We start from the raw sequence: 27,428 nt of genomic DNA, 5'->3' as shown, positions 1-27,428 counted from the left end.
AAGTGGTAGGTGCCCTGGTCGCTGGGGCGCAGCCTGGCCACCCACAGGGAGCAGCTCCCCTGCCGGTCCCCCAGGTAGCGGGCGTGCCCCACAAAGGCGGGGTGCACAGGAGGTGTGTCCATGTCGTACACGGTTTGTGCTCCGTCCCATGTCCAGCTCACGGTCCTGATGGTCCAGCCCGGAGGGAGGAAGAAGGAGCAGGGGATGGTCACGCAGGAGCCGACCCCACCAGCCAGGGGCCCAGGGTGAGGGTCACGCTCCAGTCCTGGGTGCAGGACGTGGTTCAGGGAACACGCAGCCTGGGGCAGAGGGGCCCTTGCTGCTCAGCTCAGGGTCCCCAGGCTGCTCTGCCCTGGGATCCAGAGAGGTGCTAACCCAGGGGCCCCCAGCAGTGGGCCCAGCTGCTCCGGCTCAGGTTTGAGACCAGACGCCCCGTGGAGGGAGTGGCTGGGACTTGTCTGCAGTGGAGCCTGGTCCCAGAGCCCCCTGGTGCTGCAGATGCCCTGCGGGGCCGGGGGACATTCCCCTGTGGATCCCGGGGTGCCCCGCAGCACGTGAGTTACTCATTGGTCAGCAGGCAGCGGGCAGGGCCCAGCACCCAGGCCATCCCCGTCCGCCCCGGGCGCCGCCGGCCTGGGAGGGGAACGGGCCCGGCGTGACTCACCGCCGCATTCCTGGGGGAGGCCCCTCTGCTAACCATGCGGGGGGCGGCAGGGACCCCAGGGGGACATTCTGATCCCTTGGGAGAGAGCTACATGAGGAAAGGGCATCACAGGCACCGGGGGCAAGGGTGGGTTCAGCTGGGACCAGAAGCAGAGATCAGCCCTGACTGTGAGGGGAGAGCGCCCCCTCCTGGTTCCCCCGCCCCTCCCCCAGCTCTGCTTCCTGCCCTGCTTCCTCCCTGATAGCTAGATTGTCCATCGGTGTCACCTCTCTGACCACAGCCTGGGCAGGGCCGGTGTCTGATGTTGCCCAATGTTCTCAAAAGGCTCCTGCTGGGTGATGGTGCAACTGGCCAGTGGGGGGCTGAGGGCCCGGATGTGTCTGACAATAAGTGTCGCTTTGCAGAGCTGGGACTAGAACCAGAAGCCCAGCCCCCACCCAAAGCCAACGCCCCCTCTCCGAGCAGAAGCTCAAGCTAGGGTGGGCTCCATCCTGGAACCTCAGCTCCCAACTCAGTCTCCTAGCTGTTGCGTTTTTCAATTGGCAAGAAAATGCAGCCTGCTCTGGGGTGGGGCAGGCAGCTGTGTGCCGACGGAGGGTGATGCTGCCCTGCTGTGTCTGGTCCCCGTCAATTTGCCAGGCCAGGGCTGGCTCTCACACCGTGCCTGGGAAGCAGCCTCGGTATTAACAGAGTTGACTGGTCTAGTAGAGGGCTGGGGGCAAAGCCCCGGCCTGTCCCAGGGACCGTGTCCAAAGCGGGCGTCTCACGGGAGCCTGGGGGCAAGGGAGCCTGCCTGACTCAGTTCAGAGCAAAGGAGCTTTGCTGCCAGCCGGAAGATACCAGGCCAGAGGGGACGTGTCGATGGCTCTTGGCCTCGGTCCCCCTCATCCAAGCCGAGGGACAAAGACCGGACCAGGGAGAGAGCCCCAGGGGTGGCTGGGTGCAGGCAGGGCCTGGAGGGGTTGCAGCTGTCGCAGCATCCCAGTGCAGGAGGGAGCCCGGTGGGGAAGCCAAGAGCACAGTCTTACCCCAGGGAACCTGTCTCAGGGCCTGGGAGCCAGGACTCAGGGGATCCGTCCCCACCTCGGGGAGGGGGCCGCGGTGGGTTGGAGCAGCTGGGCTGGGAGCCAGAGCCCCTGGGTTCTCTTCTTGGTTTTGCCCAGCACTGCGTTGGGGGAAGGGACCTTCCTCTTGCTTCAAGGGCAGAACGGCTCATGACGCTCTGAGATCCCAGCTGGCCAGAGCTAGAACAGGACCGACCCTCACCCCTTTGTCAGGGCCGCCGAGCCGTGACTGCTGGTGCCTTCTCGGCCCCCTTGGGCCTGTGGCTGGGGAGTCGCCGGGGCTGGAAGGGGTTAAAAGGAACAGGCAGCTTCACACACTTCCCTCCCCCCCATCTCCCATTGCAGCCTGCACTGGGCTGAGGTTTCTCCTTTCCCAGAGAAAGTGGAAGTTGCTCTGCCGCAGCCAGACAGCAAAACAAAAGGCTTCCAGGGGAAGAAAAGGGGAGAGGGTGGAGCTGGAACCCCTCAGTCCCCACTTCAGCCCCGGCTCTAACCACTAGACCACAAGCCTCTGTCACTGTCGCTACAAAGGCCAGGAAGTTACTGTCACGGTTTCCTTTCCTCCTCTGGGCTACCAGCCATTCACAGCGCCTCGGGCTATTGCCACAGACAGAGATGAACATGACCAGTAGTTATCTGCCAGACCTCCCTGCTCTCCTGTTAGTGTCAGCGGTGGGATCACACCCGAGTCCCAGCCACTAACCCGGGCCCAGGTAAGAGCCACTTTTCCTTGTATTGGGGTAAAAAGCCAGATTTGGGGGGAATGACGCTGCCCATCTCTACATCACTGATAGGAGAGCAAATAGCGAAGATACTTATGGGAGGAGCCCAGCAGAGGTCGGGGTCTGGGCAGCCAGGTGCTGCCCACACACAACCAGAGACAGCCCCTGCCTCAAAGAAGTTGCAATCGATGGGAAAGGAAAGCGAGGCAGAGTAAGGCCATGAGAAATCAAGGGTAGAACTCCAAGCCCACCACTACTGTACTCTAACCACTGGGCCGCATTGTCGCACCAGGCCTGGGGGTAGCAATGCAAATACCCTGAGGGCTTCCCAAACCCGGGGTGAGAGCCGGTCTCTGCCCAGCGAGCTCACGCTGTGCCGGGCGGGGACTGACCTTGGCAAGGCAGCATCACCCTGCGCTGTTAATCAGCTGCCCTACCCCACCCCAGAGCAGGCTGCATCTTCCTGCAGCCTGAGAGGATTCATGGGACAGGCTGGGAAAGGGTCTGAGACCCCCTGGGAGACCATGCTGGGCTGGCAGCTGCTCAGAATGGGAGATGGAGTTTGGGGGAGAGTTGGGGGCTGGGCCTCAGGCTTGTGGGTTCTATGCCGGCTTTGGGGACAGCTCAGGGGTCAGTAGCTTAATGGGGGAGCCAGGACCCCTGAGTTCTCGTCCCAGTTCTGCAAAGGGACGTTTCTTTCCAGACCCACCTGGGCCCTCAGCCCCCAGCCGGCCAGTTGCACCATCTCCCAGCGGGAACCTTCTGAGAGGACTGGACAACGCCAGACGCTGCCCCCCCCCAGGCTGGGCCCACGGAGCCGGACCCTGAGAAACAGGCTGGTTCTCAGGGAGGAAGCAGCAGAGGTAGCGTCAGGGCATGTGGGTGGGGGAGGGGCAGTTCCCGCACAGGCAGCGCTGGCCCCAATGCCCCGTTGCGGAGCCGGAGCAGGGCTGAGCAGGATTCGACCCCTGAGCTGTGGGGTCCGCCTCCTGCCCCGGGTCCTCACCCAAACCCTCTGCACCCCCCCCAGGTCACAACTCCCTCCTGGACCCTGCATCCTCTCCTATAGACCTGCCCCTTCCCGGACCTGCACCCCATTCCCCTGCCCAGATCACAGCCCCTCCTTCACCCAACCTCCCTCCCAGACCCCACCTCTCTCCTGCCCCCAGTCTCCTACTGAGCTCCCTTCTGTGCCCAGATCCGTCCCCCCCCCCCCCCCCCGCCCCGCTTCGGGCACTTACCAGACGCTTGGACCGGTCCCATCAAGAGTCACGGCCCCCACCCTGCGCCTGATCTCTGCTACTCCTGCCAGGCTGGTCCCAGCAGTGACACTGAGCCCAGACCCTGCGCCTTGGGCCTGCCATGCCCTCCCCAACTAGGATCTTTCCAAGGGGTCAGAGCATCCCCCAGTGTCCCCACTGCACCCCAAAGTCATTATTCCCCCCATCTTCCCGCACGTGTCACCCCACATGGGAACCTGCCCCTGGCCAGGCGCGCAGCCTACGAAGTGCGCGGGGATGGAGGTGTCCCCCCCCTCCTGTGGCTGGTCTCTGAGCCCCGCGTTCATTTCTGGGCAGCAAACTCCTGGACGGGCCCTGGCTGTGAAACACCCGCCGCACAGCTGATCCCGCAGCCAGGAGCCAGGGCCCGGTGCAGACGAGTCGCCCCCAGGAACGCGGCGGGGAGTCACTCCGGGCTCTCCCCTGCCAGGCCGGCGGCGCTCGGGGCGGACGGAGATGGCCTGGGTGCTGGTCCCTGCCCTCTGCCTGCTGAGCGGTGAGTAGCCAGACCTGCCCTGCCCCGCCTTGCCCTGCCCCGCCTGCCACGCCCTGCCGCGCCCAGGCACCCGCATGGGACCGTTCCCCGGCCCTCCAGTACGTCTGCCCCGCCACGGGGCTCAGGGACCAGGCTCCGCGCAGGCAGGTTCCAGCCCCTCGCCCCAGCCGCTCCAGGGGGCATCTGGCCCAGAACCTGAGCCCGAGTAGCTGGGCCCGCTGCTGGGGACATGGGGGTAGCACAAGCCTGGCTCTCAGGACAGAGCAGCCTGGGCTAACCCCAGCCCTGGGCTTTGCAGCGATGGCTCCTTCACCCCCTGCCCCGGGCTCCGTTTTCCCTGCGCCATGCCCTGCCCCTGGGCTTCTCGCTGCCCCTGTGCATCGGGGCGTCTCCTGGGCCGGCCTGGAGATCCTGCCCCCTGCCCTGCCCGTCCATCAGCTCCAGCCCGACTGGCCCCACCCACGGCAGCCCCGGCTCCTGGTGCGGGGGAAGTGCCAGACCAGGAGTCACCGACCCGCCGGGCTGAGCGGGACCCCGGGGGTTAAAGCTCCCGCCCTGTGATGGAACCGGCAGGAACCGTCCAACTGCAATTGGCGGCTCCCGTCTGGCCCCTCGGCCTGGGTCCCCACAGTCAGGGCCCCTGGCACCCAGCTATGGGAGCTGAGCGGAGAGGGGAGGGGAGGGAGCACTGGACAGATGTGGGGCCTGAACTGCAAGGGCCTAAAGCGAGGGGAGCCGAGGGGCCCGACTGAAGGGGGGCAGGGCAGTTGAATTAAATGGGTTTAGGGGGGCTGATCTGAGGGGGAACTAATGGGCTGCAGAGGAGGGACTGACAGACAGGGCTGGGCAGAGGCGGGAGGGGTCAGGCTGGGCTGAAGGGAGAACCGGGGGGCAGGAGGGATTTGGGGCTGGGGAGATGCATTGCTGGGTGGGGGATGGGCCGAGTCAGAGGGGATCTCTCCAAACGCCCTTCCCAGCTGGCAGGGGCGCACGGGCCGGGCTGTCACCCCACACGGGGGCGGGGGGCTCGGACAGGCCCACGACACAACATCCCCCATCCTGTTGTGATGCCCCTGGGCTGGGGGGAGGAGCTCGCCTGGACCCTCCCGGGGGGATCTGTGCTGCAGCCCAGCCCCCAGGCGGGTTCCCGTCTCGCTGTGCCGGGCTGATCCCTGGGTCCTGTCCCCGGCAGGTGCCGGTGCCCAGGACTGGAACGTGACCCTCGGCCCAGGGCCCCTGGCTGGCTGGGTCGGCTCCTGCGTGACCATCCCCTGCTCCTTCTCCCTCCCCCGGAACTGGACCGTCGGGGCCGTGAGCTGGACACGGGACGGGAAACAAACCGTGTATCACTCGGACGGGACTCGCATCCACCCTGCCTTTGTGGGGCGCGTCCGCTACCTGGGGGACCAGCAGGGGAACTGCTCCCTGCGGGTGGCCGGGCTGCGCCCCAGACACCAGGGCACCTACCGCTTCCGGTTCGAGGCAGAGCAGGGAGGCAAGAAGGACTCCTGGAGCAGTAAAAGTGGACAGCGGCTCAGTGTCTCCGGTAACCAGCCTCCGTCCAGCACCCCCAGGTCAGGGCCGGGTCGCTGGACACCTCGGAGCGCAGGGCTCGTCCCCTCCAGCAGGGGGCAGCTAGAGCTGGGAACCAGGACTCCTGGGTTCTCTCCCCAGCACGGGTCAGTGGGAGGTAGTGGTTAGAGCAGTGGGGGGTAGTGGTTAGAGCAGTGGGAGGTAGTGGTTAGAGCAGAGGGTAGTGGGGTAGTGGTTAGGGCAGTGGGGGGTAGTGGGTAGAGGAGAGGGCAGTGGGGGGTAGTGGTGAGGGCAGTGGGGGGGTAGAGCAGAAGGCAGTGGGGGGTAGAGGGTAGAGTAGAGGGCAGTTGGGGGTAGTGGTTAGAGCAAAGGGCTGTGGGGGGTAGAGCAGGCGGCTAATGGGTCAGAACTCCCAGGCCGGGCTGGCAGAGCCGCATCCCCCTCACTCGGCGGAGCCCCTGCCCAGTGCTGCAGAGCTGCCCACACCGGCCGCAGGCAGCGTATTGCCCAGACCGGGAGGGGTCCGGGAGGCGCTGAGACCTGACGCAGTGCCCAGGTGGCTGCTCCCCGTGTCCCTGGCTCACTTCGCTGCTCCCCCATCGCCCACGGTCCCTCCCTGTCGAGTGTCCAGGCTGCGCTGCGCCCGCCCCCGGACCCCACTCCGCTCCCGGTAGCCAGGCACCCAGCGGGGTTCGGTGGCTCCTGACCCTGGCTCTCTCCGCAGCCCATCAGTGCCAGCCCTCGCTGGGGAGCCGAACGGAACTGGGACCCGCCCTCATCTGCTCCGTGGGGGCCACCTGCTCCCAGCGCCCCTCCTGGTACGGCCCAGATGGCCCGAGGCTGAGCCCAGACCAGACTCCGGGCGGTGACAGGGCGACCGAGCTGCGAATAAGCCCGTCCGGGCTGGGCCCTGGCGCGGTGCTGCACTGCCGGGTGGATGGGACCTGGGACGAGTGTGACTCGGAACCGCCCCCAGGGACAGGTGAGCACCGCTTCCAGACAGGCCTGTCCGAGAGGGCCGGGGAGCCAGGACACCTGGGCTCTGTGCCTGGTGCAGCAGGGACTAGTGGTTAGAGCAGGGGTGGTGCAGACGCTGGTGGTTCTGCCCCAGTTTCGGGAGAGCAGCGGGGACTAGGGGTTAGAGCAGCGGGGACTAGGGGTTCGGGTTGCAGGTGCCTGGTGTTGAACCAGACAGTCCGGTATTTGTGGGTTCTGTCTGGGAAAAAATTAAGAAAATACCGGACACGTAAAATGTCGGTGTTTGCTAATGAGGTCGGTATTATTCTTATTTGGCTTGTCAGTGCCTAGTTGGGAACCGCCTGGCTGGTCCATACGCTCCCGATGCCTCAGTGTTCACCAGCCAGGCCGTACGCAACACGCGAGGGGGCGGGAATCCCCGGGGCGGACTCGCTCGCGCTTCACCAGGACCGTGCGTGGGACGGGCAGCGCCCCGGGATCTGCACCCGCCTGGGTCAGTCCCGCTCCCCGCCGGCCGATTTTTCCACCCACCCCCAGCCACCCTGCTCCCCCCAACCACCTCCCAGCCAGCCCCGCTCCCCTTCCCCCACCTGATCTTCCCCGGCCAACCCCACTTTCCGTCGACTGGTCCCCCCCATCTCTCCTGCCCAGTCCCATTGCCCATGACTCCCCCCCACCTCTGCTTCCTGCAAGCTGGTTCCATCCCCCCTCCCCACACACACATCCTTTCGGCCATCCCCACTCCCCACCCAACCAATGTCCTCCCCCCCCCTCACCTGAGATCAAGTGTGTCCCATATTCTTTTTTAAGCCACCTGGTAACCCTATGAGGGGTTAGAGCAGGAGGTTGGGGGCTGGCTCTGGGTTCTGCCCACAGATCAGGCAGGGGGAGGCGAGGTTAGAGCTGGGGGGCAGGACACTGGGCTCTGCCCTCGACACTGGGGAGGGGGGTAGTGGGTAGAGGGGGTGGGGCTCCAGCAAATGCTCCTTCCCCTTGGGACAGGACCGAAGGGACCTGCCCCCTTGGCCCAACTCTGGCCCCGCTGACGCTCTCTCCCCCCAGGTACTCCCACGGTGGAGGTGTCGCGGCCGGCAGGGCGGGCGGCGCTGCGGGAAGGCGATGGGTTCACCCTGCGCTGCCAGGCCTCTGGCCCACAACTCGGGGCCCGGTACATCTGGTCCCGCGGGGCCGTGTGGCTGCCGGGGGCTGGGCAGGAATTGCGGGTGGATAATGCAGCCGTGTCCGACGGAGGGAGCTACGCGTGCGGGGTCTGGGTCTCCGGCCCCGGCTGGGGGCAGCTGAGCCTCTCGGCGAGGGAGTCTGTCGAAGTTCAGCGTAAGAAGCCGGGGCTGACGAGAGCCTCCCCCCTCCCTCTGCAGCCCCGATGCTCCCACGTGGCCCTGGAGCAGCCCCGGGTCCTCCCTGCTTCACCCCACCCCCCTCGTCAGCCCCAGCCCGTATCCTGCCCCCCCCAATCACCCTGTTCAGGCACCCGCAGAATGGCCAGTCCCCACCCCCAACCTCCTGCTGGCTGGGCCCTCACTGACACCTTCCATGGGTAAGGTCGTTCCCCCTCGGCGCCTGCCCTGGGCTCCCTGCCCTGTCCACGCCACTGCCCATCCCCCCACCTGTCCAGGGCCCTATTACTCACTGGGGCAGCCTCTACCCCCTCCCCTGCCTCAGAGCCCCAGACCCATCTGGGCAGGGATTGTCTCCCCCACCTGCTTAAGCTCCCAGACTTTTCTGGGGGATCCTGCCTGCTCTGGCCCCCTGAAGCCACCAGGCCCTGCCCTGGATCCCTCCCCCCTCTGGGCCCGGTCCCCCCACTCTGTCTCTCCCCATTCACACCCGTGTCTCTGTCTCCCCCAGACGCCCCCCAAGGGGTCCATGTTACGGCCGCACCGGGCACCAGCCTGCGGGAAGGGGACTCGGTGACACTAAGGTGCAATTACAGCAGCAGCCTCCCCGCCCCCACCTCCTATGCCTGGTACCGGGGCAGCCAGAGGCTGGAGGGATCCCGGCAGGAATTGGTGCTGGAGAACATCACAGCAGAGCAAGCTGGGGAATATCGGTGCCAGGTCACCAACGGGATCGGCCAGTCCCCGTCCCCCCCCATCACCATCACCGTGCAGTGTAAGTGCCGGGGGGGAGGGCTGGGGCTGAGCCCTTGTGCCGCAGTCCCAGCACACGACGGTCGCCGTGGGGGACACGGGGGATCCAGGTGGCCCCAGCACCGAGCTGGCAGCGGGGCTGGTGCACATCAGGGGCATATGAGCAGGGCCAGGGGGAACCCAGCAGAGCTCGATTTTCCCTGTGGGTCTGGCCTTGCAGCACCCGCAGCTGGGGCCTTGCCCTGTTGTGGGGCCCACCCCCAGGGGCGCTGCTGGCAGCTGGGGCAGAGATGCGCCGGGAGAAGGGTGCAGGGGCAGGAGCCTGTCACTGGGGAGTCTCCCGGAGCGGCCTCTAGGGGCTGCACCAAGTGCAGGTGAAGGGGTGATGACGGGAGCGGGGCCGGATTCACTCTTCTGGGAGGCCGGGGCTATTGGATTGTGTGGGGCCCCTGAGGCTCCAGGGTGGGGTCAAAATGAGGGGTGCAGCGAAGGAGGGGGCTGTGGGTTGAGGCAGGGGGTGTGATGAGGGGATGGAGAGGGCCCTGACTGGGCGTGTGGGCTCTGGGTGGGGCTGGGGATGAAGGGTTGGACCCCCAGGTGCCCCCAGGGTGGAGGTGTGGTGGCCGGCAGGGCGGGCATTGCTGTGGGTAGGCGATGGGTTCACACTGCGCTGCCAGGCCCATGCCCCGCAGCCTGGGGCCCGGCACGTCTGGTCCCATGTGGCTGCCGGGGGCCGGGAAGGAATTGCGTGTGGCCCAGGCAGCCGTGTCCGACGGAGGGAGCTACGCGTGCGGGGTCTGGGTCTCCGGCCCTGGCTGGGGGCAGCTGAGCCTCTCGGCGAGGGAGTCGCTCGAAGTTCAGTGTAAGCAGCCAGGGCTGGCGAGAGCCTCCCCCCCTCCCTCTGCAGCCCCAATGCTCCCACGTGGCCCTGGAGCGGCCCTGGGTCCTCCCTGCTTCGCCCCACCCCCCTCGTCAGCCCCGATCCTCCTGCGCAGCCCTGGAGCAGCCACGGGTCCCCCCAGCTCTTCCCAGACCTGGCCCCTACACCTTCCTTGTGCCCCAGACACTTCTCTGGGAGCCTCTGCCCCACTCCCCTGCCCCAGAACCTCAGTCCTGTATGGGCCAGGCCCCGTCTCCTGCTCACCTCCCCCTGACCCTAATGGGCCAGGGACTGTCTCTCCCCCACTTACGTGAGCTCCCAGAATTCCTCGGGTGCCCCCTGTCTCTTAGCCCCATGCTGCCCTGCCTGCTCTGGCCCCCTAGATCCACCGGGGCCAGGCCCTGCCCCTCACCCCCTTCCCTGGATCCCTCCCCCCTCTGGGCCCGGTCCCCCCCACTCTGTCTCTCCCCATTCACACCCGTGTCTCTGTCTCCCCCCAAGGGGTCCATGTTACGGCCGCGCCGGGCACCCATCTGCGGGAAGGGGACTCGGTGACCCTAAGGTGCAATCACAGCAGCAGCCTCACGGCCCCCCCCTCCTACGCCTGGTACCGGGGCAGCCAGAGCCTGAACGGATCCCAGCAGGAATTGGTGCTGGAGAACATCACAGCAGAGCAGGCTGGGGAATATCGGTGCCAGGTCACCAACGGGATCGGCCAGTCCCCGTCCCAGTCCCCCCCCATCACCATCACCGTGCAGTGTAAGTGCCGGGGGGCCTGGGAGTAGATCTGCGGGTGGGGGAGGGCTGGTGCTGGGCCCTTGTGCCACAGGCCCAGCGCACGACGGTCACCGTGGGGGACATGGGGGATCCAGGTGGCCCCAGCACCGAGCTGGCAGCAGGGCTGGTGCACATCAGGGGCACATGAGCAGGGCCAGCGGGAACCCAGCAGAGCTCGATTTCCCCTGTGGGTCCGGCCTTGCAGCACCCGCAGCTGGGGCCTTGCCCTGTTGTGGGGCCCATCCCCGGGGCGCTGCTGGCAGGTGGGGCAGAAACGCGCCAGGAGAAGGGTCCAGGGGCAGGAGCCTGCCACTGGGGAGTCTCCTGGAGCGGCCTCTAGGGGCTGCACCAAGCCCAGGTGAAGGGGTGATGACGGGAGCGGGGCCGGATTCACTCTTCTGGGGGCCCGGGGCTATTGGATTGTGTGGGGCCCCCGAGGCTCCAGGGTGGGGTCAAAATGAGGGGTGCAGCGAAGGAGGGGGCTGTGGGTTGAGGCAGGGGGTGTGATGAGGGGATGGAGAGGGCCCTGACTGGGCGTGTGGGCTCTGGGTGGGGCTGGGGATGAGGGGTTGGACCCCCAGGTGCCCCCAGGGTGGAGGTGTGGTGGCCGGCAGGGCGGGCGGTGCTGTGGGTAGGCGATGGGGTCGCACTGCCAGGCCCATGCCCCGCAGCCTGGGGCCCGGCACGTCAGGTCCCATGTGGCTGCCGGGGGCCGGGCAGGAATTGCGCGTGGCCCAGGCAGTGTGTCCGACAGAGGGAGCTACGCGTGCGGGGTCTGGGTCTCCGGCCCCGGCTGGGGGCAACTGAGCCTCTCGGCGAGGGAGTCGCTCGAAGTTCAGCGTAAGCAGCCAGGGCTGACGAGAGCCTCCCCCCTCCCTCTACAGCCCCAATGCTCCCACGTGGCCCTGGAGCGGCCCCGGGTCCTCCCTGCTTCGCCCCACCCCCCTCGTCAGCCCCGATCCTCCTGCGCAGCCCTGGAGCAGCCACGGGTCCCCCCAGCTCTTCCCAGAGCCTGGCCCCTACACCGGCCTTGTGCCCCAGACACTTCTCTGGGAGCCTCTGCCCTACTCCCCTGCCCCAGAACCTCAGTCCTGTATGGGCCAGGCCCCGTCTCCTGCTCACCTCCCCCAGACCCTAATGGGCCAGGGACTGTCTCTCCCCCACTTACGTGAGCTCCCAGAATTCCTCGGGTGCCCCCTGTCTCTTAGCCCCATGCTGCCCTGCCTGCTCTGGCCCCCTAGATCCACCGGGGCCAGGCCCTGCCCCTCACCCCCTTCCCTGGATCCCTCCCCCTCTGGGCCCGGTCCCCCCCACTCTGTCTCTCCCCATTCACACCCGTGTCTCTGTCTCCCCAAAGGGGTCCGTGTTACGGCCGCGCCGGGCACCCGTCTGCGGGAAGGGGAGTCGGTGACACTAAGGTGCAATCACAGCAGCAGCCTCCCCGCCCCCACCTCCTACGCCTGGTACCGGGGCAGCCAGAGCCTGAATGGATCCCAGCAGGAATTGGTGCTGGAGAACATCACAGCAGAGCAAGCTGGGGAATATCGGTGCCAGGTCGCCAACGGGATCGGCCAGTCCCCGTCGCCCCCCATCACCATCACCGTGCAGTGTAAGTGCCGGGGGGCCTGGGAGTAGATCTGTGGGTGGGGGAGGGCTGGGGCTGGGCCCTTGTGCCGCAGGCCCAGCGCACGACGGTCGCCGTGGCGGACACGGGGGATCCAGGTGGCCCCAGCACCGAGCTGGCAGCGGGGCTGGTGCACATCAGGGGCACGTGAGCAGGGCCAGGGGGAACCCAGCAGAGCTCGATTTCCCCTGTGGGTCTGGCCCTGGAGCGCCCATGGCTGGGGCCTTGCCCTGTTGTGGGGCCCACCCCCAGGGGCGCTGCTGGCAGGTGGGGCAGAAACGCACCAGGAGAAGGGTCCGGGGGCAGGAGCCTGTCACTGGGGAGTCTCCCGGAGCGGCCTCTAGGGGCTGCACCAAGCGCAGGTGAAGGGGTGATGACGGGAGCGGGGCCGGATTAACTCTTCTGGGGGCCCGGGGCTATTGGATTGTGTGGGGCCCCCGAGGCTCCAGGGTGGGGTCAAAATGAGGGGTGCAGCAAAGGAGGGGGCTGTGGGTTGAGGCAGGGGGTGTGATGGGGGAGGGGGAGAGCCCCGACTGGGTGTGTGGGCTCTGGGTGGAGCTGGGGATGAGGGGTTGGACCTCCAGGTGCCTCCAGGGTGGAGGTGTGGTGGCCAGCAGGGCGGGCAGTGCTGCGGGAAGGCGATGGGTTCACCCTGCACTGCCAGACCCCTGCCCCACAGCCTGGGGCCCAGCACGTATGGTCCCATGTGGCTGCCGGGGGCCGGGAAGGAATTGCGGGTGGCCCAGGCAGCCGTGTCCGACGGAGGGAGCTACACGTGCGGGGTCTGGGTCTCCGGCCCCGGCTGGGGGTAGCTGAGCCTCTCGGCAAGGGAGTCGCTCGAAGTTCAGCGTAAGCAGCCAGGGCTGGTGAGAGCCTCCTCCCTCCCTCTGCAGCCCCAATGCTCCCACGTGGCCCTGGAGCGGCCCCGGGTCCTCCCTGCTTCGCCCCACCCCCCTCGTCAGCCCCGATTCTCCTACGCAGCCCTGGAGCAGCCACGGGTCCTACCTGCTTCGCCCCACCCCCCTCGTCAGCCCCGATCCTCCTACACAGCCCTGGAGCGGCCCCGGGTCCTCCCTGCTTCGCCCCACCCCCCTCGTCAGCCCCGATCCTCCTACACAGCCCTGGAGCGGCCCTGGGTCCTCCCTGCTTCACCCCACCCCCCTCGACAGCCCCGATTCTCCTACACAGCCCTGGAGCAGCCTCGGGTCCCCACACCTCTTCCCAGAGCCTGGCGCCTACACCTGCCTTGTGCCCCAGACACTTCTCTGGGAGCCTCTGCCCCACTCCCCTGCCCCAGAGCCTCAGTCCTGTATGGGCCAGGCCCCGTCTCCTGCTCACCTCCCCCAGACCCTAATGGGCCAGGGACTGTCTCTCCCCCACTTACGTGAGCTCCCAGAATTCCTTGGGTGCCCCCTGTCTCTTAGCCCCATGCTGCCCTGCCTGCTCTGGCCCCCTAGATCCACCGGGGCCAGGCCCTGCCCTTCGCCCCCTTCCCTGGATCCCTCCCCCCTCTGGGCCCGGTCCCCCCACTCTGTCTCTCCCCATTCACACCCGTGTCTCTGTCTCCCCAAAGGGGTCCGTGTTACGGCCGCGCCGGGCACCAGCCTGCGGGAAGGGGACTCGGTGACACTAAGGTGCAATCACAGCAGCAGCCTCCCCGCCCCCTCCTCCTACACCTGGTACCGGGGCAGCCAGAGCCTGAACGGATCCCGGCAGGAATTGGTGCTGGAGAACATCACAGCAGAGCAAGCTGGGGAATATCGGTGCCAGGTCACCAATGGGATCGGCCAGTCCCAGTCCCCCCCCATCACCATCACCGTGCAGTGTAAGTGCCGGGGGGCCTGGGAGTAGATCTGCGGGTGGGGGAGGGCTGGGGCTGGGCCCTTGTGCAGCAGGCCCAGTGCACGAGGGTCACCATGGGGATCACGAGGGCTCCAAGAAGCCCCCAGCAGGGCCCGGCACCCCAGCAGAAACAGCATCAGGGGCTGGAGGGGAAGCTAGACAAGTTCTCACTGGCAATAAGGTGCAAAAGTTGACCAGGGAGGGGAATTTACCATTGAAACAAGTGATCTCAGGGTGTGGTGCAGAGTCTCTGTCCTGAACAGACGAGGGCCAGACTAGGTCAAAGCAAAGGTCCTTCTGGCCCAGTGTCCTGTCCTCTGACAGGGGCCAATGCCTGGTGCCCCAGAGGGAGGGAACACAACAGGGAATCGTTCCTATCGCCCATTCCCGGCCCCTGACAGACAAGCTAGGGACACCCTCCCTGCCCATCTTGACTAACAGCCATTGATGGACCAGTCCTCCAATACTTTTTCTAGCTCTTTTTTGAACCCTGTTACAGTCCTGGTCATCACAGCATCCTCTGGCAGGGAGTTCCGCAAGTTCACTATGTCTTGTGTGAAGAAATGCTTCCTTCGTTTGTTTTAAACCTGCTGCCTGTTCAGTCCATGTGGTGGCCCCTGTTTCCTGTGTTATGGGAAGGAGTAAGGAGTAAATAACTCCTCTTTATTCACTTTCTCCACACCCGCCATGATTGAATAGACGTCTGTCGTTTGCCCCTCTAGTTGCCTCTTTTCCAAGCTGAAAAGTCCCCGTCTTATTACTCTGTCCTTATATGGCAGCTGTTTCAGACCCTAATAATTTTTATTGCCCTTTTCTGAACCTTTTCCACTTCCAATATTGGAATGAATTCAGGGGAGTCTGGGGCCTATGATACAGCTGGTCCTGTTATACGAGGTGTAACAGTTAATTCGAACTAAGGGCTTAGTTCACATTAACGTTGGACTGCCGCGTGTAACTGCGGGCAGTTAGCTCGGACTAAGGGGATTTAAAAATGGCGCCTGGACGGGAAGATCCAAATAAAGCCTGGGATATTTAAATTCTGGGCTTCATTTGCAACTTCGAATGCCTACTTTAGCCTCCCTAGTTCAAACTAGAGGACTAGTGTAGACATACTCTATGGCTCATCCTTCCATATTCCCCTCTGCCTTTGACAGAGGGAGATTGGCTGTGAATCCTCTAGTCCAATGGTCCCCAACGCGGTGCCTGTGGGTGCCATGGCACCCGCCGGGGCATTTATATGCGCCCACCAAGTGACCAGGGCTGGCCCAAGCCGAAGCCGTTCTTGTGCCCTGGGCGTGTGGCGCATTGTTGTATTATGCAAACAAGGTACTAACAAACTTCAACAGGCCTTTATTTAACAACGGTGAAACCTCTTTACAAAGCTGCTGCTGCTCCCCTCTGTAGCTCTCACTCAGGCCTGGCCCATCTCCTCCCGCCTCCTTCCTGTTTCCTGGGCTTCCCGATTCCCAACAGCCAGTGCTCCCCGTTCTAATAATTACAGGCAGCATCTAAAACACCACACGCATGCACAGCCCCTGCCCCGGGTGCGTAGTCCATGCATGGTCCCGCTTCCGGCCACGCGGCGCATGAGCGGCCCCACCCTCAGGCGCGTGATGCAAGAGTGGCCCTGCCCCTGGGCGCCCGGCAGCCCCAAATGGTTGGCGACCACTGTAGTCCTTGAATCAAAAAGGCAGGCATTGGACTACATGTCCCATGATGCACCATGGCCAATGAGTCCTACAATGTTCCCATCCCCTCACAAGAAAGGAGCAGGTGGTGCATCGTAGGAGATATAGTTCAACCAGACATCCTGGACAACAAAGAAGAGTCTGAGAAAGTGAGGCACAGGAACAGCAAATCCCATGATGCACCTCACTGAAGGACTCTTACAACATACCTGGAATCATGAGATTTTGTGAGAACTTGGTTTTCATTAAAAACAAACAAACAAAGTTTCTCATAGAACTGGCCAGGAAATGACCTTTTTATCAATAAACTAGGCAAATACAACCTTGATGGGTCAATTTGATAAAGTGGGTGTATAACTGGCTGGATAACAGTTCTCTGAGAGTAGTTAGCCATGGGTCACATTCATTCTGGAAGGGCATTATTAGGAAAGGGATAGAAAATAAGACCCAGAATATCTTACTGCCCCTGTATAAAACTATGGTACGCCCACATCTTGAATACTCTGTACAGATGTGGTCTTCTCACCTCAAAAAATATATTTTGGCCTTGGAAAGGGTTCAGAAAAGGGCAACTAAAATGATTAGGGGTTTGGAACGGGTCCCATATGGGGAGAGGTTAAAGCGACTGGGACTTTTCAGTTTAGAAAAGAGGAGACTGAGGGGGGATATGATAGAGGTCTATAAAATCATGAGTGGTATGGAGAGGGCCGATAAAGAAAAGTTATTTATTAGTTCCCTAAATAGAAGAACTAGAGGACACCAAATGAAATTAATGGGGAGCAGATTTTAAACAAATAAAAGAAAGTTCTTCTTCACACAGCGTGTAGTCAACCTGTGGAACTCCTTGCCAGAGGAGGCTGTGAAGGCTAGGACTATAATAGAGTTTAAAGAGAAGCTAGATAATTTCATGGAGGTTAGGTCCATAAAAGGCTATTAGCCAGGGGATAGAAATGGTGTCCTCGGCCTCTGTCTGTCAGAGGTTGCAGAGGGATGGCAGGAGACAAATCGCTTGATCATTGTCTTCGGTCCGCCCTCTCTGGGGCACCTGGTGCTGGCCACTGTCGGCAGACAGGATACTGGGCTAGATGGACCTTTGGTCTCACCCAGTACGGCTGTTCTTATGTTCATAACAAGAGCGGTTCTGCAGGGGTCTGTTTAGGGACCGTTTCTGTTCAATATTTTTATTGGCAATTTAGATGATGGCATAGAGAGGATGCTTATTAAGTTTTCAGATGACACCAAGCTGGGAGGGATGACAACTGCTTTGGAGGATAGGGTCATAATTCAAAATGATCTGGACAAACTGGAGAAATGGTCAGGTCAATAGGATGAAGTTTAATAAGGACAAATGCAAAGTGCTCCACTTAGCAAGGAACAATCAGTCTCACACATATAGAATGGGAAGCGACTGTCTAGGAAGGAGTCCTGCAGAAAGGGAATTAGGGGTCATAGAGGACCACAAGCTAAATATGAGCCGACAGTTTGACATTGGTGCAAAAAAACCAAACATGATTCTGGGCTGTATTGTGCGCAAGACACGAGAAGTCATTCTTCCGCTCTACTCTGCACTTATTAGGCTTCAAATGGAGCGTTGTGTCCAGCTCTGGACACCACATTTCAAGAAAGATGTGGAGAAATTGGAGAAGGTTCAGAGAAGAGCAACAAGAATGATGAAAGTTCTAGAGAACATGAGCTTTGAGAGAAGGCTGAAGGAATTGGGCTTGTTTAGTTTAGGAAAGAGAAGACTGAGGGGGAACACGATAGCAATTTTCAAGTATCTAAAAGGGTGTCACAGGGAGGAGTGGGGGAAATTGTTCTCCTTGGTCTCTGAGGATAGGACAAGAAGCAATGGGCTTAAACTGCAGCAAGGGAGGTTTAGGTTGGACATTAGGAAAATGTTCCTACCTGTCAGGGTGTTTAAACACTGGAATAAATTGCCCAGCGGGGGTTGTGGAGTCTCCATCTCTGGAGATATTTAAGAGCAGGTTAGACAGACATCTATCAGGGATGATTTAGACAGTGCTTGGTCCTGCCGTGAGGGCAGGGGACTGGACTTGATGGCCTCTCGTGTTCTATGATTTTATCCCAAAGGGAAAGTTCTACTTTACATAGAAACATCAAAGAATGAAATATTTCAATTGAAGATGGCCTCCTGGAAGCTCTAGCACCTCCTGCTCCTATTCTCTTCTGTGGGCCAGGATCTCAAACTGGATGATATCTCCCATGATGCACCTTGGTTTAGCAATCCTATGATGCCCTCTCCTGCAAAGAGGAGAGCTGTTGGTGCGTCACGGGAAATGTAGTTCAGTTGGGGAGCCCAGCCCATCGAGTAGAATGAGGACTTGAAGCACTGGAACTGCAACTCCCAGGATGCACCACAGCCAGGGACACACCCCTCCCCTCACCGAGAGGAGAGCAGATGGTGCGTTGTGAGAGACGTAGTCCAGACAGACACCTTGGCCTATAGTGCAGAATGAGGACACAAGGATCTGGAACTACATCTGCCAAGATGCACGCTCCCTATGAGGCTCCCTTCCTGTCACCCAAGAGGGGAGACAGTAGTTCATCTTGGCACATGCAATCCAGCTTCTATATGGAGAAGGACAAGAGGCAGCGGAACTAGCCTGGCCAGGGAGCCTGGTTCACAAAAGTCCATGATGAACGAGGCGGCAAGCAAAGTGCATCTCCCATCATGCACCAGTGACATTCTGCAATGAAATATTTTGGCTTTTCACAATTTTGCCCCACAGATAAACTGTTCCTCAGGAAACCCCAGTTCCCAACCACTTCCACTTTTGCCTTTTGCCTCTCACACAATGATCAACCCGGCAGGGTTCAAACAATGGGTTAGTTAACTGCACGCAACAGGCCACACTGAGTCACACACACATACGGCTGTTCTGGTTGCTTCCTAAACCATACGACACCAGGAGTGCCCCAGAGGTCTCACCGCCTGTTTAACATGACACCCCCCAGGGCACACCACTGTCGAAGAGTGCGGGTCCAGTTTTTCTCTCTTCCTTTCATGGATCATTTTCCTCCCTCTGTTTCCAGGTGCCCCTAAAGATGTGAACGTCATGGCTACACCCAAGACTGGCCTGTGTGCAGGGGAGGCAGTGAATTTAACCTGCCATTTCAACAGCAGCCTCCTCACCAACGTCACCTGGTACAGGGACAATGTCCGGCTGAATGAGTCCCAGCCGGTGCTGGCGTATGAGAGAGTCACAGGAAGCCACACTGGGAAATATCGCTGTGAGGTTCAGAACCAGGGGGGGACAGCTCACTCAGCCCCTGTCACTATCAGCGTCATGGGTAGGTCACTCACCTGCTGTCGTCATCTGGAGTAAGTGTCTGACCCCACCCCCCAAGGCTGACCCAGGGCTGATAGAAGGCAGGATTTCACACCATCAGGTTTGGTCTCTAAAGTCACAGGTTCAAATCCTGCCCAATCCACTTTGCTCCTGAGAAACAGTTGAGGCTGATGCAGTGTGGGGAAGATGCAATCCCATTCTGCAGCTCCCAGGCCCTCACCCTGTGCCCTTGAATTTTGCTCTCAATTCGCTTTCTCACCACTGTTGTGTTAGGTCTTCCTCCACCTTACAGCCCCACCCCAGAATTGGCTGGATCTGAGGATTGCAGTGAGCCACCAGCATTTGGTGTCCTGTGCTGTCCTGCCCCACCCCACCCGAGAGCTGGCTGCATCTCAGTCCTGGCTGAGCCTTTCCTGTATGGCTGGTACCTTACTGCCTTTCCCCAGAGGCAGACGCACCTCAGTGCGGAGTGAGCCATTGCTGGGCAGCTCTGCTCTGCCCAGAAATAGCTGCGTCTGTCCCCCAGGAAAGCCACCCCAGCTTGGGGGGTTCAGAGGGAGGGAGGCTGCTGGACACAGAGAACAATACAGTTAGATAAAGAACAGATTCCAGAAACAGCTTCTGTGGAGAGCATGTTGCTGGTATTCGGACAGAGGCCAAAATCTAACAGGGATGTAACAAATTGGCGAGTGCGTTTAGGTTACCACTGTGTGTGTGTCTGGGTGTGCATGTGCATGTCAGCTTTGTTCCCTAGTGGACAAAATCAAAACAGCGTATCTGTGTGTCCTAGACCCTCTGCCACTCCCACATGAGGGCAATTCTCCTTTGGCTTCTGCCATTCATGAATAGGACGGATTCAAAAATCTGCGGCAAGGTTGCTCCAATAACCCTCTTTTCTGCTTTTCAGTCCTCTTTTGTATCTGGGAACACATATACATCATAGGACCTACAGCTGCAGCTGCCCTATTGCTGCTGATGGGGCTGGTCAGCATCATAGTTTGGAGGTATTTCCACTCACTTCATCAAACCGGTACTATCCGCATCTCTGATTGTCTGACGGTCCCCAGCTTCCCCCCTGGCCTTTGCTAGAGAACCCCACACAGTGCAGGCTTGAGAATTGTGGAGTCAGTGCAGACTGGAAGGTGTCATAGTGTCTTATGGGCCTTACGGTTTTCACTGAAAGTATCTGTCTTACATTTTCATTGCATGAAAAATGAGCCTGTGATGTCTCATGGGAGATGTAGTTTGTTGCCTCAGATTCCCATTCATCTCTATGGGGTGGGCTCTGGGGTGGACTACATCTCCCTTGATGCATTGCAACCAGGTAGGACAATGAGGTCTACTTTTCCTAAGAGGGAGAGAAAGTGGTGCATCTTGGGAGTTGTAGTTTGTTTCCTCGATCTCATTCATCTCTATGGGCTGAGGTCTGGGACCAGACCACCTCTCTCATGGTGCACCTGATGTTCCCATGATCTTCACCCGCCAAGAGGGGAGCTGTGCTCCCCCCGGAGAGCCAGGCCTGTAGAAGAGGCTGTGTGTTTGTCACGGGCAGTGGGTAATGGAGGCAAGAGAAGGCATTGCCTTCACAAAACTGCCTCTACTGTCCACCAGCCACCTAAAAGGGCTGGGGCCACAACATGGCAGCCTGGCTCCCCAGCTTCCCCAGAGGGCTGGGGCCACTGCCTGGCTGCCCCAGGCTCTCTGGCGACCTGGGAAGGGTGGGGCCCTACCACTCACCGGGACTGGGGGCAGTAACCTGGGGCGGGGGCCTGGCTTGACTCCACAAGGAGAGGAGGTTGTGGAAGGGTCGGGGACTCAGGTGGAAGGGGCGGGGCCTTGGTCAGCGGGGAGGGGCCTTTGACTTGACTTCCCCGGCTGGGCCTTCACCCACCGCCCATGGTGTTTGTGTTGGCACTTGCATTGTGGGCACACAACCTTATCAGGATGTTTGTCAGAGAACAGACAAAGGATGTGACCCAGTGCCTGGAGGCTAGACATGCCTCCCCTCTAGAAATAACCAGAGGCTCTTCATTTGCATAGATCTGCATACATTTGCATAATGTGTCATGCCATCAAGATGTTGCATCCTTTTGAAGTAGGATGCAATGAACCCCAGGAGGGGAGGGGTGATTGAGTGGTGGTGGCTGGGTCCCACACACTCCTGACACCCACAAGGACCTGGGAAGGGCCGGTGAACCAGCTGTTCTGGTCATGAAAGCGTAGATTTGTGGGAGCCTTTGCCCCCTTCCTGAGCCAACGCGGCTGCTGTTTTGTCTCTGTCCTTTATTCGCAGTAAGAAACGGAGCAAGCACAAGGGAGCGCACAGCAATCTGGTAAGTGCATCTGTGTGGCCAGGATGCCTGGTTCTCCCCCAGCTCTGGCAGAGGAGTGGGGTCTAGTGGTGAGAGCAGAGGGGCTCTGAGCCCGGACGTCTGTGTTCAAGAGCTGGCTGTGGGAGCGGCGAGGGGGCCAGCCGGGGTAGAGAGGTGGGACTGGCAGCCAGGACACCTAGGTTCTATCTAAGGGTGTTAACTAATGAGTAATTGACTAGTCGATTAGTCAATGGAATTTCCATCGACTAGTCGATAGGCACTTCCGCATTCCTCCTTTGAAATGTACAAGGGCCCCTACAGGCCCTTGAAAATCTTGTTCCTTTCAAAGGAGGAATGTGGAATTCTGCGCCAGAAGGAAGTCCCGCTGGCTCCGGGCTCCACGAGGGCACTTACCTTTTGAAATGCACAAGAGCCCACCCTCATGGAGCCTGGGGTCAGTGGGGACTCAGAGCCCCCTGTTGATCCCGGGCTCCATGCTGCACTGCCTCTTTGAAATGCCACGCAGCGCTCGGAGTCAGCGGAGGACTTCCCAGCTGACCCCAGGGTCTACGTGCTTTGAAATGCTGTGCTGGAGTCTGGGATCAGCTGGGGAGTCCCGAGCTGATCCCGGGTTCCACACAGCATTTCTGGCAGAACCTGGAGTCCCCAGCTGATCCCAGGCTCCGCTCGGCATTTCAAAGGGGCAGCGCCACATGGAGCCCGGGGTCAGCTCTGTGCGGCGCTGCCACTTTTAAACACTGAGGCAGCACCGCACAGAACTCGGCATGAGCACCGAGCCCCCTCTCGCAGCGGGACAGAAGGTCTTTCCAGTCACATGGGGAGTTTCTGTGGGGGAGGGGGCTCGGTGCATTTTCTTTTGTTATTAAAAATCACGGAGCAGTGAAGACCAGTGGCTAGTGACCTCCCTTCTGCCTGCCTTGCAGCTCCAGTCTGGCCCAGGGGAGATCCCCCTAGCTGAATGCATCTATGAGAACACCCAGTCCCACGGCATGGGGAAGCCAGCCGGCCTGGCCCCACCCGGGCCCCCCAGGTAACAGCAGAGCCTGGCTCTGAGCTGCTGTGCAGGGGCTGGGGCAGGTCCCCAAACTTCTGTTGCTCCCTCCCTTACCCACAGTGGAATCTGCCCTCTCCCCCCTTCCCCAGGTCAGAGGCACCATCAGGAGCTGGGGCTGGGTAGCCCTCCCTCCCCTTCCCCAACAGGGCTGGCCTCAGCCCTGCCATGCCACCCCGAAAGCTCTTTCCTACCCTCCTGGGGGGCCCCACACCACTTGGGGGACACTTCTGTGGACGAGAAAGGCTCTGTGCCCCCGGCCAGCCAGTGCCCCCTGGAGGGGAAAGGCCCCACTCCCCAAGTCCAGGACTAGCATCTGGTCTGGGCTGCTTCTGCCCCACGGGGGTTGTACGCCACTGGCCGATGCAGCCTGTCCAACCCACGGCCATGGTGCTGCAGCCAACCCGACCCGGCAGCCCAAATGCCCCGTTCCCCTCCCCTTCCTCCACCCCCTGACATTCTCTCTCCTGTGGCAGTGTGCCCGCCAAGGTGTGCCTGGGCTCCCCCAGCGACACGGAGCCATCCCACATCTACAGCCAGCCGAGAGTCCTGGGCACAGTACCCCAAGTGAGCAGCTGGTTCCTCTGTGTACACGGAGCGCAGAGCTCCTGGGTTCTGTCCCTGGTTCCAGGAGGGCAGTGGGGTCTAGTGGGTAGGGGGGGAGCGCAGGGCTCCTGGGTTCTGTCCCTGGTTCCAGGAGGGCAGTGGGGTCTAGTGGGTAGAGGGGGGGAGCTCAGGGCTCCTGGGTTCTGTCCCTGGTTCCAGGAGGGCAGTGGGGTCTAGTGGGTGGGGGAGGAGCTCAGGGCTCCTGGGTTCTGTCCCTGGTTCCAGGAGGGCAGTGGGGTCTAGTGGGTGGGGGGGGAGCTCAGGGCTCCTGGGTTCTGTCCCTGGTTCCAGGAGGGCAGTGGGGTCTAGTGGGTGGGGGGGGGGAGCTCAGGGCTCCTGGGTTCTGTCCCTGGTTCCAGGAGGGCAGTGGGGTCTAGTGGGTGGGGGGGGGGGAGCTCAGGGCTCCTGGGTTCTGTCCCTGGTTCCAGGAGGGCAGTGGGGTCTAGTGGGTGGGGGGGGGGGAGCTCAGGGCTCCTGGGTTCTGTCCCTGGTTCCAGGAGGGCAGTGGGGTCTAGTGGGTGGGGGGGGAGCTCAGTGCTCCTGGGTTCTGTCCCTGGTTCCAGGAGGGCAGTGGGGTCTAGTGGGTAGGGGGGGGGAGCTCAGGGCTCCTGGGTTCTGTCCCTGGTTCCAGGAGGGCAGTGGGATCTAGTGGGTAGGGGGGGGAGCTCAGGGCTCCTGGGTTCTGTCCCTGGTTCCAGGAGGGCAGTGGGGTCTAGTGGGTAGGGGGGGGAGCTCAGGGCTCCTGGGTTCTGTCCCTGGTTCCAGGAGGGCAGTGGGGTCTAGTGGGGGGGGGGAGCTCAGGGCTCCTGGGTTCTGTCCCTGGTTCCAGGAGGGCAGTGGGGTCTAGTGGTTGGGAGGGGCTGGGAGATCAGGATTCCCAGCTGTGGGAGGGGAGTGGGGTCTAGTGGGTAGAGCAGGTGGCATGTGGAAGCCAGGCTCCCTATGTTCTATTCTGGCTCTGTCCCATGTGAAGTCAGCTCCCAGTGGCAGCAGGATCAGGCCGACCCAGGTCAGGGCAGGGCTGGGAGAGGAGAGCGCCTGGGAGGGAGGGCTGCCCCAGATACTGCGTGGGGCAGTGGGATGTATCTGGGCTTTGCGGTCCCCTGGCTGAGACTGGAACATGGGGCCTTTCCCCCCCAGGGGGCACCAGCTCCGATCCACTGAGTACAGCACTGGGTTGAGCTGACGGAGTTGCTCCATTAGGTGGCAGGAGTAGCGGAGCTATTATCCCCAGAGAGGAGCTAAAGCAGTCATTCCAAGAGCCAGCAGCAGTGGTAGGGCTGTTACCCTAAGGGGCCCCCTTAGACGGTTTGTCTTGTGTCAATACCAGAATGCCGGAGGCTGCAGCGACTATCAAGGTTATAACTGGTGGGAGGGAGGAGTTATCCTACACCTACAGCAAAGCCTAGTGGTTAGCTCATTGGCTGGGAATGCAAGGATGCCTGGGTTCTCACCCTGGCTTTTCCACTGGCCTGCTGGGTGCCCTTGGCTAGGTCACGTCCAGCCTGATGCCTCACTTTCCCCAGCCATGCAGCAGGCCTTGAGCTCTGCTGTGGCATACCTGCCATCAGAGCCGGGATCGTCATTATTACTCTTCCCCCTAGGACGACCCGGACGAGGTCCAGTACTCCGTTATCCAGCTCCAGCGCCCCACCCAGAGAGTGGATCTGGACGCCGACCTAGCCTGCGAATACGCTGCCATCAAGCGCTAGCCTCCAGCTGCTGCACACCTGCCGCCTCCCCCCACAGCTCCCAGCCAGCACCCCCTGCTTGCTGCTAGCGCCGGCTGCTTGGTCAGGCATCTCGTGTGGGACAGCGAGAGGACACGAGACACATTGTGGAGGCCAGAAGGGGCCGGTTTGATGGGCTGGTCTCATTTGGGGCAGAGCCGAGCCCTCATTTGCAGGGGGTGGCTGCCCGTGGAACCCGGTGTCCAGCTGTGTGCCCCCCACCCATGCCTCTGTTCCAGATGGACAAATTCAGACTGGACACAAGGTGGAAATTTCTAACAGGGAGGGGAATTAACCCTGGGAACAACTTACCCTGCGCTCCCGGGGGTCTCTGTCAGCGATGCCACCCATCCAAGTTTCCCCAGACAGTCCGGATTTCAGTTTGTGTGTCCAGGTGCCATGTGATAGCCGTGATGCTCATCTTTCTTTGGGGGAAAGGGGGAGCAGGGATGGGGCCTGGAGGTGGGAGCTGAGAACGGGACATGGTCCTAAGGGAAGAATCATACAACACTAGAATGGGAAGGAACCTCGAGAGGTCATCGAGTCCAGTCTCCTGCCCTCATGGCAGGACCAAGCACCATCCCTGAGAGATGTCTATCTAACTTCCTCTTAAATATCCCCAGTGATGGGGATTCCACAAACTCCCTTTGCAACTAATTCAGTGTTTAACCACCCTGACAGGTAGGAAGTTTTTCCTAATGTCCAACCTAAACCTCCCTTGCTGCAGTTGAAGCCCATTGCTTTCATAGGTGTGTGCAGCACATTTCATTAGGGTGTGCACCCAGGGAATTTTCTTTCTTTCTTTCTTTAAAGGTGAACATTTATTGAATACTCGATCATAAAGGACATTATTTTTATTCATCAAACAAACCAAAGAAACTAAAACCTAACTAAACTTAATTTTTTTTAAAACTAACAACTAAACTTTACTTAAAAAATACAAACTTAAGTATGGGACATTGTACTTCTTAGTTGGTTTTTTACGTGTGCAATTCGGTGTTTATTGCATAGTACAGCAATAAGAGCATATCATGCGATTAAATTAAAACGCAAAGCCGATTTTTTTTGGAGACATTATAGGGTTACCAGGTAGTCTTAAAAAAAATACCGGACACACTTCATGGAGGGAGAGGGGAGGGACCAGCCGGGCGGGGAGTGGGGCTGGCCAGGAGGAGCGGGGGAGCAGGCCAGGAAGCAGAGCTGGTGTGGTGGGGTCAGGGGCTGGCCAGGGGAGATCGGGGGGGGCAGCCAACGGGAAGCAGAGCTGGTCGGTGGGGGAAGGGGGAGGGCAGAGCAGGGCTGGCCTGGGGAGATCGGGGGGAAGGAGGGGCAGCCAGCGGGAGCGGGGCTGGCCGGGGGAGCTCAGGAGAAGGAGGGGAGAACTGGCCACCAGAAGCAGCGCTGGTGGGGGGTGCAGTGGGGCTGGCCGGGGAAGATCGGGAGAAGTGGGAGAGAACCAACCGGCTGGCCAGGAGCAGACGGGGGGCGGGGAGGAGCGTATCAGCCGGTGGGGAGTGGGACTGACCCGGGCAGTGCAGATCCCAGGGTGCTCCTGCCCCCGACACGGTCCAGATGAAGCACGAGTCAGTCTGGATGCAGCTCCACCACACGCTTGACCAGTGCGCAGGAGCACGGACCGGGCTGCCCCTCCACCTCACACGCAACCAGGGCTCCCAGCGCCGATCGCGCCCCGTCTCCCAGCCATTCCCCCGCCAGGCTTCCGGGCGCCCAGTCAGAAAACCAGAAAATATCGGACATTGCACATGTCCGGTATTCTCTGGATTTTTTTACCGGACAGAGCCCCCCAAAAAACAGACTGTCTGGTAGAAAAATGGACTGTCCGGTAGAAAACCAGACACCTGGCAACCCTAAGACATTAGGGTGTGCCTGGGCACACCTGGCACACTCCATACACAAGCCAGTGATTGCTTCTTGTCCTATCCTCAGAGGCCAAGAAGAACAATTTTTCTCCCTCCTTCTTGTGACACCCTTTTAGATACCCTTTTATGAAGGGGATGGTTTGATGGGATAACATGATCTTGGCAACTAATTGACCTTTCACTATCGGTGGTAAATAGGCCAATGGAGGGAAGATAGGAGTTACTATAGAGAACTTTTCCTGAGTGTCTGGCTGGTGAGTCTTGCCCACATGCTCAGGGTTTAGCTGATCGCCATATTTGGGGTCGGGAAGGAATTTTCCTCCAGGGTAGATTGGCAGAGGGCCTGGAAGTTTCTCGCCTTCCTCTGTAGCATGGGGCACAGATCACTTGCTGGAGGATTTTCTGCATCTTGGGGTCTTTAAACCATCTTTTGAGGACTTCAGTATCTGAGATACAGGTGAGAGGATTATTCCAGGAGTGGGTGGGTGAGATTCTGTGGCCTGCGTTGTGCAGGGGGTCAGACTAGATGATCATAATGGTCCCTTCTGACCTTAAAGTCTATGGCTACGTCTAGACTGGCATGATTTTCCGCAAATGCTTTTAACGGAAAAGTTTTTCCGTTAAAAGCATTTGCGGAAAAGAGCGTCTAGATTGGCATGGACGCTTTTCCGCAAAAGCACTTTTTGCGGAAAATGTTCGTGCCAATCTAGACGTGGTTTTGCGCAAGGAAGTCCCGATCACCATTTTCGCCATAAGGGTTTTTTGCGCAGAACAATACCGCATTGTCTACACTGGCATTTGCTCAAGAGGGCTTTTGCCTGAACGGGAGCAGCATAGCATTTCCGCAAGAAAACTGAC

General features: G+C 60.7%; 1 protein-coding gene across 5 annotated transcripts; it reads left to right on the top strand.

Annotated features, from left to right (window-relative positions):
• The first annotated feature begins 2,048 nt into the window (after positions 1-2,048).
• Positions 2,049-25,798, top strand: LOC102450280 (B-cell receptor CD22-like). 5 transcript variants are annotated; one of them, XM_075907346.1, is made up of 16 exons: positions 2,049-2,441; positions 3,154-3,313; positions 4,161-4,226; positions 5,419-5,772; positions 6,484-6,741; positions 7,800-8,072; positions 8,607-8,870; positions 10,230-10,487; positions 11,863-12,114; positions 13,703-13,954; positions 18,714-18,971; positions 19,878-19,974; positions 21,264-21,303; positions 22,227-22,333; positions 22,831-22,921; positions 24,565-25,797. In XM_075907346.1, exons 3-16 carry the CDS (start codon positions 4,187-4,189, stop codon positions 24,670-24,672), a joined length of 2,652 nt encoding a protein of 883 aa, XP_075763461.1. In that variant the 5' UTR covers positions 2,049-2,441; positions 3,154-3,313; positions 4,161-4,186; the 3' UTR covers positions 24,673-25,797. The 5 variants fall into 5 exon arrangements, with proteins under 5 accessions (XP_075763461.1, XP_075763463.1, XP_075763460.1 ...); XM_075907345.1 differs by having other exon boundaries at positions 2,050-2,441; positions 4,028-4,226; XM_075907348.1 differs by lacking the exon at positions 11,863-12,114 and having other exon boundaries at positions 4,028-4,226; positions 24,565-25,798.
• Positions 25,799-27,428: the final 1,630 nt, after the last annotated feature.

The sequence above is a fragment of the Pelodiscus sinensis genome, chromosome 24 (assembly GCF_049634645.1).
Source record: "Pelodiscus sinensis isolate JC-2024 chromosome 24, ASM4963464v1, whole genome shotgun sequence".
Classification (NCBI taxonomy): Eukaryota; Metazoa; Chordata; order Testudines; family Trionychidae; genus Pelodiscus; species Pelodiscus sinensis.
Note: the sequence above shows the minus strand (reverse complement) of the source record. Positions and strands in the feature narration are given on the sequence as shown.

Excerpts from the sequence above, each read along its gene's own strand:
- LOC102450280 (XM_075907346.1), top strand. The coding sequence starts at position 4,187 with ATGGCCTGGGTGCTGGTCCCTGCCCTCTGCCTGCTGAGCG. Across the intron at positions 12,115-13,702 it reads CATCACCATCACCGTGCAGT|GGGTCCGTGTTACGGCCGCG; the intron begins GTAAGTGCCGGG and ends GTCTCCCCAAAG. Across the intron at positions 13,955-18,713 it reads CATCACCATCACCGTGCAGT|GTGCCCCTAAAGATGTGAAC; the intron begins GTAAGTGCCGGG and ends CTCTGTTTCCAG.